Source organism: Cryptotermes secundus, unplaced genomic scaffold (genome assembly GCF_002891405.2).
Source record: "Cryptotermes secundus unplaced genomic scaffold, Csec_1.0 scaffold1928, whole genome shotgun sequence".
NCBI lineage: Eukaryota > Metazoa > Arthropoda > Insecta > Blattodea > Kalotermitidae > Cryptotermes > Cryptotermes secundus.
The window spans coordinates 274,637-288,643 of NW_019740681.1; the positions used below are offsets into that span (position 1 = coordinate 274,637).

A 14,007-nucleotide genomic window follows, 5' to 3' on the forward strand; every position below is an offset into this window, starting at 1 on the left:
CCTCCCATCCCACCAATCTGCCACCTAATTCTGCACACAAAGACCCCGGTCGGATTCTGACGGCAACTCATTCTGCCAACGTTCGAGAACAACTCGCGCCCCTTCCTGTCAACGGACCTATGCCATCGGTGACATGCCGTAACCCCACACGACCGCGCTCGTCCGACGTTTTTGTGTGCCAGACAATGAATTAGACAGCCGGGAAACCCTAGCAAACCACTGAAGGGTAATGAACGAAACCCTCCATGGTGTGTGTTCACCCTGGAGCCCTGTGCTAAAACTAGGCCTTACGCACTAGAGAGACATTAATGAATAGTTGTGTTTTGCTTCACTTTACCTGATCCTATTTTCACGAGGCCATTGTGCTGAATAAATATGGTATCACAGGTGAGATTCCCATGGATGATGGGTGGAGAACAGGAATGCAAGTAACTGGAAAGAAAAACATCAGCGTTTACCCCATCAACAAGGATGGACAGTTTCCATTGCTGGTCTGTTGTCTGCTGGCGATGCGTTGAGGATGATCTGGTCCGTTCACACTGCTCCAGTGGCCAAACTGCTGCTTCAGCTGTGGACACTGTGACTGGTGAGGAATGAGCTGACATGTGTGTAGCGACCCATACGGAACACCAACCCTCCCCAACACTGCCTCGCCATACGAATACTGACATGCACAATATATAAGTAACACACTTGCTGTGAACTGGGGATTAACTGTGAGACTTCAAAGCAACTATTTGTCTGTCACAAATTAAACAATGCATTAAATATTCTCTTAAATCAGAATGTTGTGAACGTGTGAATTAAGCATGTCTTCCCAAAACTACAAACATACCAATCAGATTCAAACATGGTACTCGAAGATCCGTTCCATATGTCATCTGTACACACTTCTCACACTCATCCTCTTGTCGGGAAAAGAGAATCCAGTTAGCAGCATTAGCACAACTTTACCAGAGCAGACCTACCTGCTTAGGTGACATTGTTTAGCCTCAAACCATGAAAAGCATTTACTATATTACTTTAATATTTAAAAAGTGATGCTTTCCTTGATTTATGCCAATCAGCTAAAAAAATTTAGCACAAAAAGTCACCAATGTGGTCTGCAATCTGAAAGGCTTCCAAGGATGAGAGAACCAGTTGAACAACATCACGGCACAAAATCCTGAATGCTCCACAATATGCAAATGAGTGACCAGGTTCAACGTTCCCTCACCTCAAGGCCGACAGGATCTGCGTGCACCATCTCTTCCAGGCCTGGAGTGGTAACTTTTTCACGTTTCTCTTGGTGCGCTTTAGGAACTGTTTCAGTGACCCGGATGACATGTACTCCGTGATGAAGATCACCTGTGTACAACGCAAGGTGTTATAGCAACAACAACATTACTGGACTGTTTCACTGACTGGGGTAAATACTTATCATTTAAATTCAGTGGTGAATAAATGTTTAAAAATCTGATAGCTGGACATATCTTTTGGTCACCAGAAAAATATGAAGTAATATTTCCTGGCAGCTTGCCAAGACTCTTGCCTCTGCTCAGGAATGGTGTGACAATCCAAACAAAATGAATTTGTATATTTGCACACACTGCTCTGCGCAGCAGCTTGCTGGTAGCATTTGCATCACATTTACAGAACCAAAACTGAGATTATCACTAACTCGGCAGAAAATCAGCTGCAAGCCAAAACGTTTCCAACACCACTGGCAACCAGATCATCCATCAAATGACTGATGTCCTGTGTCAGACCAACAACGAGCATGGCTATGTTGGTGCAGGTGTTCTCCTGTTCCCTCTACAAATGAAATCAACCAATTCCAGTGATGATTCTCTATACCATCATCAGTAACTGCGATGTGGTGTTATTATGCTGCTATATATTCTGGACATTTTCCACTGTCTTATTTTGGACCACAGTATAAGATGTTTCAGAAGTTGACTCTACTTCCATCATCATCAAATCAAACTACTTTGTTAAGCCCGTTCGATGGAGATACCCTGGAGAGATGGGTTCTCTGAGCAAGATGAAGGAGCACTATACTGCCACAGTAGCGCAAAAGAATCATTAAACACTGCCTTTTCTGTAGGATGGAGAGAGACAGAGGAACTGTGGAGTGGCCATCCCTATCACCTGACTTCAACACCACAAGACTTTTACACCAAGAGGCCCGGATGCATGAGATGTTTCTGTACAACAGTTTCACCAGAAACTTGCCAAACAAGGATGCCAGTCTGCCTTGCATCACTGTCAACACCACATCCATGTTAAGGTGGCCATTTTGAACATCTGGTGAATTTAGAGAAAACATCACAAAACTGGAGCTAACGTGTATATTTCTGTGTTGTACAAATAAAGGGACATAGAGTGTATTTGGTTTCTGAGGGGACAGTTTGTATCTACTTATGACACCATAAAGCATCACTACTCTTAACCGACTGCCAATTTTAGGTTTCCAGTCTTTACCCGTGGCTTGTCGTTGTGAGTATCTGTCCAGTAGCGATGGAACTTGACAATGTTTGGGTGTTCCAACTGGGTGAGGTTTTCAAACACCTGCTGAATCTTCTCCTCTTGGGCCTTGAAGTTCTTCCTTTCGGAAAACTGCACCTCATTCCATACCACCTCCACGCCCTCCTCGGTGTCCATCGCCAGGTAGGCACAGTCAATTCCTGGTACATCCCGCTGCTCCACCTGCAACACATCAGGATCTTTCAGAACTACATGGCACTGCAATACAGAAGGCTGTGTGATTCATGATTGCTGTCTTCTGCAACATGGTTCCGTGATTTTTCTGTCCAGGTAACATTTTGGAGGAATCTGATGATTATCTTTAGTGAGGCATATTCCTCAAAACTTTCATAAATACTGTCAAGTATAAGGGGTTTGCGTGACTAATAATACTGGGATCCGGATTGGATGACTGAATTTACAGCCACCTGTCCTCTCCGACACTGCATGACAGCATCAGGCTCAGTCCCCTTTCCCCACTCTATGTACATATTTCATTTGGCCTACTTAACCACGTTTTCACTAACTCAGACTGTACAGTGTTAAATGATTGTGCAAAGTGCAACTGTTTGAATTCCCGACTTAGACACTCACTCAGACAATGAAACTGCTGTAACTGTCAACACACAAGCAACTGTTTCCACTGAGCTGGGTTGACAACAAGAAAACACTCAGGTCCCTAGGCCAACTGTAAACACAACAAGCGCGGTTCCCTCCAGAATCGCGAGTTCAGACACCAGAGAGTGGCCAATCTGGGGCAGAACACGATGTCCTGTACCACAAGCCATGCAATCCTACACATCCACGTACGCTAGCGTCATACTGGAACTGTTCAGAGCAGCATTGCGCTGCATGCCGGAAGGTGTGCGGGTTCCATTCCCGATGAGGTCCCTGGATCTTTCAATTTACTTAATTCTTCCAGCCGCACTATGGCCCCGGGGTCGACTCAGCCTCTGACAGAAATAAGTACCAGGAATCTTCCAGGGGAGTAAATGGCGGCCGACATGTAAGACTGACGGCCTCACCGCCAGAAGCAAGCAGACTGTTTAAAACAAAATGTGGGAGCCTCAACGACTCACAGCCGTATGGGCTTCCATGGGTTGCTATACTGACAGCGGGGACTATGGAAATTTCGGTGTTTTGCTTGTCCCCACTTACTGTTGTGTTCCTGTGTTCGGTCCTGAGGATGGACGCGGTATGTACCTGCTGTTACACCGAGTGCATGCAGCATATGAAGCTCATAAACAATAATTCTCAATTATACGTATATATATGCCCGGGGGGGGGGCAATAATCTGACCTCGTATTTTGAAAAAGAGAAATCAAAATTCAATTAGGCCACCAAAGAATTACTTTTTAAATGAATCCTCTATCCTGAAAACTCATGGGCCGATCGGTATGGATAAACTTAAACATCTCAAACGCAATTCTGTACGCAGAATTTCTGCCTTCACGCCACTGGGCAAAAGTAGGGGCGCTGCCCACGGAGGGGGTGGGGTGGGGAGGAGAGCCACGGGTCGACACCCGCGGCCTCTCTGAAAGCCGTGGATGTGTGGGCTGGCTGTTTACACTTAGCACCGAGCATCGAACCGCGCTCTGCATTCCAGGCACGGTACCAAAGGCGAAGGCGATCACCCTGGGGCGAGGAGCAGGCAGGTGAGTCCCAGGAAACAGGCAAGCGCACATCGTTACAAGGCTTGTACTTGTACATGCTTCTAGATCCAGCATCTCCCTTCCGGGGTAGTAAGTGTCTCTCGTAAGGTCGCCTGTTCCAAGTGCGACGTTTCGGAGCGACGACGATCGCGTGGTTCAACGCCTCCGTAACTGTTTCTGCCGGTGCGGTGCTACTATACACGTTACACTGACCAACGTTCTGGGAAGTGGGCACGTTTCCATCATCAGGGAGCGCTAGAGCACTGGCCCAGACAGGCCACCCCAGCAGGAAACTTAACTACAGATTTTCTATATATGGTCAGACGAAGCAAAACTTTTCTCCTTTCGCGACCCCACAGTCTTGCCTGCGCAAGTCGCCGGCCCCTGTCACGGGACGTGAGGTCGCTATGCGGGATCTGCGGCAATATGCGTTACGATGCCGTGTAGTCTGGTAGGTGGGTACTAACGTTTCGCAATAAGAAAACTACTGGCTTGAGGAGGCGGTATAGCGACTGGCTATGGGCTGGACGACCGAGGAGTCGGAATTCGAGTCCCGGGAGGGGCAAGAATTTTCTCTTCTCCATGTAGTCAAGATCGCTTCTGGGGTCCACCCAGACACCTAACCAATGGTTACCGGGTGCTTTTTCCCCGTGGGTAAAGTGGGAGGGGCGTGAAGCTGAGCACTCACCTCAAACTAGTGCCGAGGACAAGAAAATATGGACCTATACATCCATTCCCCCATACGCCTTTATGGCGTATTGCTTAATTAGTTAAGCACAGGGACTTTACCTTACATTTACTGGCTTCAAGGTTCCAAACTTTGCTAAGCCCTATCCTGAAGACGGAAGAAGTATGTTCCTCCGAAACGGTGGCACGAATATGACAAAACACAGTGTCATAACCGGGAAAACCGGAATACAGATGTTCACATCGGGGCCATCTGGCCTCCGTACATCTCTGTGTGTACATGGCACCTCGAGCAGGCAGCCCCTCGTCACTGCCCAACGAAGGCGCATCCTCAAGATGTTTCAGGTACAACAGGAAACTGACTACGCGGTCAAGACGCGTCGAGACAGAAACCCGGACTTCATTTCAGCCCACGTTATGTCCCGAATTACGCGATTCAGTTTCATGCGATCCTTCACTTAACAGCTTTTGTGAAGTTTAAACCAACGACTAAAACAAAACAAGAGACGGGGTTGAGACACGGATAACGCGAATGTTAAGTGATCGCCTATTTTTTCGATGAAAACTGAAGGCACTCAAATCGAAGAGTTACATGAGCACTCCTGGGGACCCGAACTGAAGGCACTGAAATCGAAGAGTTACATGATCACTCCTGGGGACAGGAACTGAAGGCACTGAAATCGAAGAGTTACATGAGCACTCCTGGGGACCCGAACTATGATGCAACAGAGCCAAGCCTGCAGCACAAGAATCAACACGTCAACATTACATCATCACAATTACTACAGTGTCCATTCGTCTGTCGTGTCCTCACAATCCTGAAATAACTACCATTCTTTAAAAAATACATAAGCGCTATTTCCGTGCTGCCTATGTATACTCAGGTCAGGTGGCCGAGAACCGTCCAGTGTCAAGGGCACTAATTTGGGGCCCACTGAGCGACGCTGCTGGCAGCTCCGGCTATGCGAATAGCGTCGAATGGTAGAGCCGGTGACGAGTGGAAGGACGCCGGTATAGCACTGCCCCGGAATGCGACTGGGGCGCCTGAGTAAAATGACAAAATACCTCAGGGGGATACAGGGTTTCCAGCAAGAACCGCTACACCCATTCCCCATTGTCATATATTAAACGACGCCGCATCAAGTACACGGACTGCTAGGGCCGTGTTTACAGCTGGGGTTTTATGAGCTAAACTGACGTTCTGACTGTGTAACCGGCCAAGTGGTGCGCCTGAGACGAAACCCGCAAAACCGAAGATATGATAATGTGCTGCGTGGTGAGGGCTATCGCACAACTCAAGGGGTGGAGACGAATCAGTGCGAAGCAATGGTGGAATGATGATTAGCAAGGAGAAGCCGAAGGCACTCGGGTACAGCACAACCCTGAAGTGCCTGCAACAATAAAACACGCGTCAATTAATTAAACAGTAAGGACTTTATTTCGTCATGTTGGGTTCAGAACCTGAAACAGCCTTCACAATATGACAGTAAACAAAACGGATATGCCAGAAGGTTCGTTGCTATGTACTCCTAACTACGTAGTTTCATACGAGCCGCCACTGATCTGCTGCAGCACACCTGTGGGGTTAAGGAAGACGGCATGGGTATACTGGCCACTGTACAGTGAGCAGTCAACGTAGCTCGCTTCGGGCTTTCAGCGTTCCTCGCTAGTTTCGGAGTCCTGCGCAGTATTCACTTCACTTTTCCCAGGCCAAAACGTCGCATGCCTTTCTCATACTCCCGTGCATGCTACATGCACCGCCCCGCTACATCGACCTGACCCCCCAAGCGCTGGAGCAGGGGTTCCCAACGGAAGAAAGCCATTCTACCCGGAAGAACAATCGGCCTGTCCCTCCGGTCCAGCTCGGCCTACGTGTTCACTTCCACGCAGTAGCAGTGCGTCACGCAGGAGGGTGGGGGGGGGGCGGTCCGGCTACTATACGGTGCCCCAAAATCACACTTCCTATGACAGCGCTCGCAAGGGTGATCGCTTGGCAAAAGGGGCCGCCATGTTTGTACTGTGCACTCCGTGGCCCTTGTAATGGCCGCTACACACCTTTCCCCGTCCCTATCAAACTTGAACTCGCATCCGCTTCCACTCTTCCTCTGTGGTTCCTCCGTAACAGAAAGCAATATACGCTCAGAAAGTCGCCCACCCTTCCAAATTCGACCCTGGAGGAGGAGGAGGGGCCACGTACCTCCGAAACATGGGCAAAACTGTCCACATCCAAGAAATGGATTGACGTCAACAACGAGCCGTTAGGCAGCAACTGGGCTCAGTACAGTGAGAACCAAAATCTGACAAGACGAGCAAAAACACCGTAACCCACTAACTCCAGGCAGCAGAGCCCTTCTTGAGAAGCTGACAGTTGCAGAGTACTTAGTAGTCTCCTGGGGATTTCTTCAGTCCCACCGACGTAAAAGATTGAAACCAAACGTAAGAAGCTCTTAGAGAGATGGGATGGGATGGTATAGGTTGGACTGATGTAGCTCAGGATAGGGACCAGTGGAGGGCTCTTGTGAACACGGCAATGAACCTTCGGGTTCCACATAATGCTGGGAAGTTCTTGAGTAGCTGCACAATTGGCGCCTCCTCAAGAAGGGCTCAGCTCCGTGGGCAAGCAAGTAACGTAATGAGCTGGCAGTCCTTCTGCTTGTCATGAAATTCCCCACCACGTACGGAACCCCATGCTTCCTCACAACAGCTTGCCCTGCGACGGTACACACCGCTCCTCAGTGTCTCGTCTCGGATAGCTCAGTCGGTATAGCGACTGGCTACGGGACTCGACGGAGTTTCGATATGATCATAAATATTCTCTTCTCCACGTCGTCCAGACCTGCTCTGGCGCCCAACCAGCCCCCTATCCAGTGGGTATCGGGGGCTCTTTCCCTGGGGGGGGGGAAGCTAATCACTCACTTCCAACTATTGTCGAGGTCAAGAACACGTGGATCTATACCTCCACTCCCTTAGACGCCTTCATGGCGTAGGGTTTGATCACTTTAAGCTCAGGGACAATTTTACCCTTTTGCCCTGTGGTTCGCAGACAGCTTGACGTTTCGGCACATACAGATTCCATCTTCAGGGTCGAAAAGTAAGTCACGCCAGAAGCCAACAGGTGGTAAGCGTTATGTCGCCAGCAGTGTTACAGCGCGCATGCGCGTGTAAATGCACACACGGCACCAGACGGCGGCAGTGTACACAACATATTCAAATATTTATAAATTAGTGTGCCTATGTTGATGAACAGATTATTCGAGTATTTGCTCTGTAAAACAACTAAATAAGAAATAATAACGTAATACATGAACTAGTCATGTTATTATCCAGTTCACGCTTCGTCAAACTGACGCAACAGACGTTCCGCAAAATGCGTCATACGCTCATAGTGTAACATGAGGTGGGCAATGAACGAACGGCGGAGAGGGGAGCTGTCCCAGCTCTTATGGCGTCATCTCTGCCAACGGTATTCCCACAATTTTTAGACGCAATGAAAGCGTATGGGGGAGTGGTTGTATAGATCAACATTTTCTTGACCCCGGCACTATAGTTGGAGGTGAGTTGTCAGCTTCATGTCCCGGCCGATTTACCCCCATGGAAATAGCCCCTGTACCCACTGGATAGGAGGTTGGGTGAACCCCACAGCCGGTCTGGATGACGTGGAGACAATTCTTGCCCTTACCAGGACTCGAACTCCGATCACTCGGTCGTCCAGCCAATAGCCAGTCGCTGAACCGACTGCGCTATCCCGGAGTGGGGGGAAATGAAGTACTCGGAAAAAAACCCGCCCCACTGTCACTTTCTTCACCACAAATCCCACATCACCTGACCTGGGCTCGAAGCCGGACCGCCGCGGTTATCCCGGTCCTTACGAGGACCCTCTGGAAACCCCTCAGCTTCTCATAATCCGCGTCAAATGCCCCCACACTAACACGGAGACACGGCCTCTCCAGCCACTCGTAGTGCTTGTGCCGTATCTTCATCTTCCAATATCTACGGGGCATCAAACTGACGACTTCCTTTCAGGACAGGAAGTGACGGCACCTCGCATTCCGTACTCACGGCGCAACAGAACATCCAGCCTCGAAATTCGACCCGAAGGCCTTGGAAATACGAGATAAACAAGCGGAGTCAGGAAGCCGCTACTTGCATGCTTTCGCCTCCGTAAACGCGCACTGTGGTAACTATATGTACCGCCTTCTTTAACTGTAAATAACTCTCCGCATTTAGGCCACACAAAGTACTTAACAAGTTTCGTGTGACTGTCATAGTAAAAAGCAAGTCAATCCGTAATTAACCGGCTCATCTTTGTAATGGAGACGCAGAGTGCTTTCTTACGTCAGGACTTTTATATTAATTACGTCAAGGTCAAGCTTCAAACTGTTAATGACAATTTCATTCGTAATTACCGGCGCAGTCTCGTCCCTTCTGATTTTCCAATTTCGTAGGCATTTCCTACGTTATTCATAGCTGCTACATGCCCCACCCATCCTACCTTCTGTAATCTTATCACCTTAATATCTGGCGAGCCGATCACAGGGGTAGGGCGGGCTACGGCATGAACCGTCTTCTTACTCTTAAACACTGGGATCGTGGGTTCGAATCCCACTCGAGACATGGATGTCCGCGTTTATTGTGTGTAGGTAGCGGCGATGCAACAGGCTGATCCCCCATCCAAGGAGTCCTACCAGCTGTATATAGGAGGAGCGGCCACGAATAACAAAGAGCGGTAGAGCCACACACATTTACGGGCCCAAACGTTCATTACTGTGTTCACTAGAGCTCGTCAGTGACGTTATCCTGAGCCAGTTGCATCCACCCTCCCAGTTACATCTACCTACGTGTCCTTCGGGGTCTCCGGCTGCAATTTTGTATGCACTTCTTGTATACCGAATGCGTGTTACATGCCTCTCCCATGTCCCTTGGTTTCATCGCCCTAATAATATTTTGTAATGAACAAGAGTTACGACGCTTTTCGTCATGTAATTTTCTCCATTCTCCCCTTCGTAAGAGAGCAGCACGTACCTGACGTCTGTAAGTGGCAAGGGTAAAGGTACAAAAGGTAAAGCTATCCCTGTAACAGGCCCTGGAGGCACACAGGGTTGTGAGACGTCGAGGTTCTCACATTTGCTCTAGACAGTCGGCTCACAGATGGCGGAGAGGTCAGCCTTACGCGCCGGCCGGCCCTTCCCCACAGGAAGATTCTTGGTACTCATTTCTGTTAGAGACTGAGTCGACCCCAGGGCTGGATGGATTGGGTCAACTGAAAAATCCAATGACCTCATCGGGAATAGAACCCGCTACTTTCTGGCTTGTAGCACAATGCCTCAACCAACTACGCTGCCGCGTGCCAAGGGTATGAAACGAAAACGTCACATAGTTTTAAATTAAAACCACGAACAGAGAACGCATGCGCGGAATTAGAAACGGTCTGAACGCCAAGGCATGGGTAACGGGGGAATTTGGAACTCCTCCCCACATAACAGGTTCCTGATGGCAGATTAACGGAATTTCAGTGTTTAAAGCAGACAGACACAATAAATTATGGAGGTCTGCATAAAATTCTCCATAAAATATAATGTACTGTTAGTTACTATCACCATAAAGCCCACGCACGCACACACCACACGAAACTTCCTTCTTCAGAGTAAGCCAAGCAACGAGATCGCACTCTTGCTTACTTATGGAGCTGAGCCCTTCATAAGGAGAAGCCAAATCTGCAGCTACTCAAGAATTTCCAGCATTTTATGGAACCGAAGGTTCATTACCCTGTCCACAAGAGCCCTCCACTAGTCCCTATCCTGAGCCTGAGCAATCCAATCCATACCACCCCATCCTATCTCTCTAAGATCCATTTTAATATTGTCCACCCACCAACGCCTTGGTCTTCCCAGTGGTCTCTTTCCTTCTGGCTTCCCCACCAATATCCTATATGCATTCCTCTTCTCCCCCATTCGCGCTACATGACCTGCCCACCTCATCCTCCTTGACTTGATCATTCTAATTATATTTAGACAAGGGTACAAGTTATGAAGCTCCTCATTATGCAGTTTTCTCCAAGCTCCTGTCACTTCATCTGGTTCGGTCTAAATATTCTCCTCAGCACCCCGTTCTCAAACACCCTCAGTCTGTGTTCCTCCCTTAATTGTTCACTCTCTTAGTGTGTTCACATCAATAACGATTATATGGACGGAGAATGTAGCACGCATGTGACAGAACAGAAACAGACATACAATTTTAATATGGAAACTTGAAAAGAGATAATTTTGAAGACCCGTGGGAGGATAATATTAAGACGGATCGCAAAGAAACAGAATGTAGGGGTGTTGTGTTCTTGTGAGTACGGTAATGGAACTTGGGGTTCCGTTAGGTCGAGGAATGTTTTGCTGAGCTAATATTAACTTCTCAAGGACTATGAACCATGGAAGCGCTTCATATCAGCTCGATTTAAAATTGGAGTCCGTGTTTACTGCTTCAACATAAAGTCTTATCTGTCCGAACGATTGGTCTGCTCCATTGCGGATGCTTTCCGTTTGGCATGTTGGTACAGCCGGCACCGTAAGCTAGGAGTCAATCCCCCCGGCCGGAACACGAGGGCCCCAAATGGGGTTTCCTTCCAGCCACTGATGGCGGCGACGTTGTCAGCCTTACGCGCCGGCCGCCCTTTACTCCCAGGAAAATTCGTGGTACTCACTTTCGCAAGTTCCGATTTAATATTATCCTCCTGATTTTATATCCATATGAAAATTTCATAAGAAGCTGACGGTGACTTAGCTACTCACTATGCCCCCAACCTGTAATGGAGCACGATAGTCGATTACCGTCTTCATAAAAGCGCCGCCCACTGGTCCTCATCTTAATCCACACATTTAAGCACTATTTCATCAAGTTCCCTTTTAATATTATCACTCCCACAGCTTCGTGCAGAGACGGAGCTGACAGTCGCTCAGCCTCATTACAGCCCACAACTTCTCTGAAACCCACACACTGACACTATGCAGACGCTTTCAGAACTAAGCCAATATGCATTAAATGGGCGTTATCAGCAGTAATGGCTTCTGGCAGGAGTAAAACTCGTAATGCCAAACGCCAGCTGACTTGCTCACACTCATTAAGACCAATGAAAATGAAAGATAGTTCTTGAGTGGGGCATATAAATAGCTGTCGGCCCGGCGGATGTCAGGAAGCCCTTTAAAACCATTCCAAGGGCACGCACGGAGTGGCCGGCCCCAAGCCTCCCTTGGGAAGGCAGTGGCGTCCGAAGCCACACAGAGGAGCTCTGTCCTTCATTCTGTGTAATCAGGCGAACTGCTATTTACATTAATTAACTCAATTCTGTTTGAGTTATGGCACTGTTCACATGCGCAACAGCTGGTCTGCGCCTGGCTCGGTCCTCCAGTTCAGGTCAGTGCTGATACCACCTGAAGAAGCCGTAATTACCGGAACCCACAGACACGACGCTACTGAAACATGTTACCGCAAAGTTAACTGCCGTATTGTACAGCAGCCCGCCACTGCTCTCTGTTCTGAGTCAGGCGAACCAAACGAACATACCCATCCACTGTGTCCTGTCATTTACGCCTAGGTCTTCCAAGTGGACTCTTCTTGGCTTCAAGTTTATGTACAGAGTTGGATTTGAAGTTTTCACGGCAGTGAGTATGAACTGTATGGGCTTCTCAGCTGTAAGCCGGCGTGGTTCAGAGACAGCCAAAACAGCCCAGTTAGTGTAGAAATATGAGATGCCAAAACAGCCCAGTTAAGTGTAGAAATATGAGATACCAAAACAGTCCAGTTAGTGCAGAAATATGAGATGCCAAAACAGTCCAGTTAGTGTAAAAATATGAGATGCCAAAACAGTCCAGTCAGTGCAGAAATATGAGATGCCAAAACAGTCCAGTCAGTGTAGAAATATGAGATGCCAAAACAGTCAAGTCAGTGTAGAAATATGAGATGCCAAAACAGTCCAGTAAGCGTAAAAATATGAGATGCCAAAACAGTCCAGTCAGTGTAGAAATATGAGACGCCAAACCAGTCCAGTTAGTGTAGAAATGAGATGCCAAAACAGCCCAGTTCGTGTCGAAATATGAGATGCCAAACAGGCCAGTTCGTGTACACACATGAGATGGCAAAACAGTCCGGTTAGTGTAGAAATATGAGATGCCAAAATAGCCCACTTAATTAAGTGGCTCGTTTCTATCCCTCCACCCACCCGCTGGCTGTGTGGCACCACTGCGCATTGAAGTTTTAATTAATGAACAATTTACTTGAAATTACGAGTCAGTCCGAAACCTGACGACCCTGTGTCACGGCGATGTACTTGTAACACGCCCCTCGGCGGACACCCAAGCTGCGTAGGCAATTCTGCAAGGAAAGCGACGTGGCAAGTGACCGCGGGACAGCCGTCCTGGGGGGGGGGGCTAAGCACCATGACACGAAGGTCAGTATCACTCTCAACACGTGACACGCAGGGCCACGAAATTGCTCAACAATTCGACATATTAACAAAACTCCATGTGGGCATACTAACAAGTTAGGAAATGGAGGCACAGCGCACTAATTCAGGTGCGCTGGCTCACATTTGTTTCACTAATCGAAAAGGCTCAGAGAAACGGTACAAAATGACAACTTTCGTCCCGCGAGTTTCTCTCAAAATGAGCGCAGATGCGTGTGCGTCTTCATGTTCAGAGCCCTCCACTGCTGTCCGCTGTTACCCGAAACTGGGGTTAAGGTAAACCTCTGCGCTATGAAATGGAGTTCACCCGCTGCACGCGAACATGGCGAAGCTATGCAATCATTTCTGGAATATTTTGTTGAACGAGCAGAGGGGCCGAGATTCGGCCCAAATCGTTTAGGTCGTAACACGCCACCTCACTAATTCGGCTATCCTGACATATCATTTCTACACTAACTGAGCTATCGCGACATCTCATATTTCTACACTAACTGGGCTATCGCGACATCTCGTATTTCTACACTAACTGGGTTATCGCGACATCTCATATTTCTACACTAACTGGGCTATCCTGACATCTCATATTTCTACACTAACTGGATTATTCCGACACCTCACACTTCTACACTAACTGGGATATCCTGACATCTCCTATTCCGACACTAACTGGGCTATTCCGGCATCTCACATTTCGACACTAACTGGGCACATTT

General features: G+C 48.2%; 1 protein-coding gene across 1 annotated transcript in view; it reads right to left on the reverse strand.

Moving 5' to 3' along the window:
- LOC111872598 (nuclear receptor-binding protein homolog) overlaps positions 1-14,007 on the reverse strand; it is an 85,952-nt gene that overhangs the window by 13,312 nt on the left and 58,633 nt on the right. Inside the window, exons 2-4 of the mRNA XM_023866663.2 lie at positions 2,464-2,688; positions 1,217-1,347; positions 338-432 (exon numbers count right to left, since the gene is read on the reverse strand). Coding sequence (XP_023722431.1) covers positions 338-432; positions 1,217-1,347; positions 2,464-2,688 — 451 coding nt within the window. The remainder of the gene's footprint in view (positions 1-337; positions 433-1,216; positions 1,348-2,463; positions 2,689-14,007) is intronic.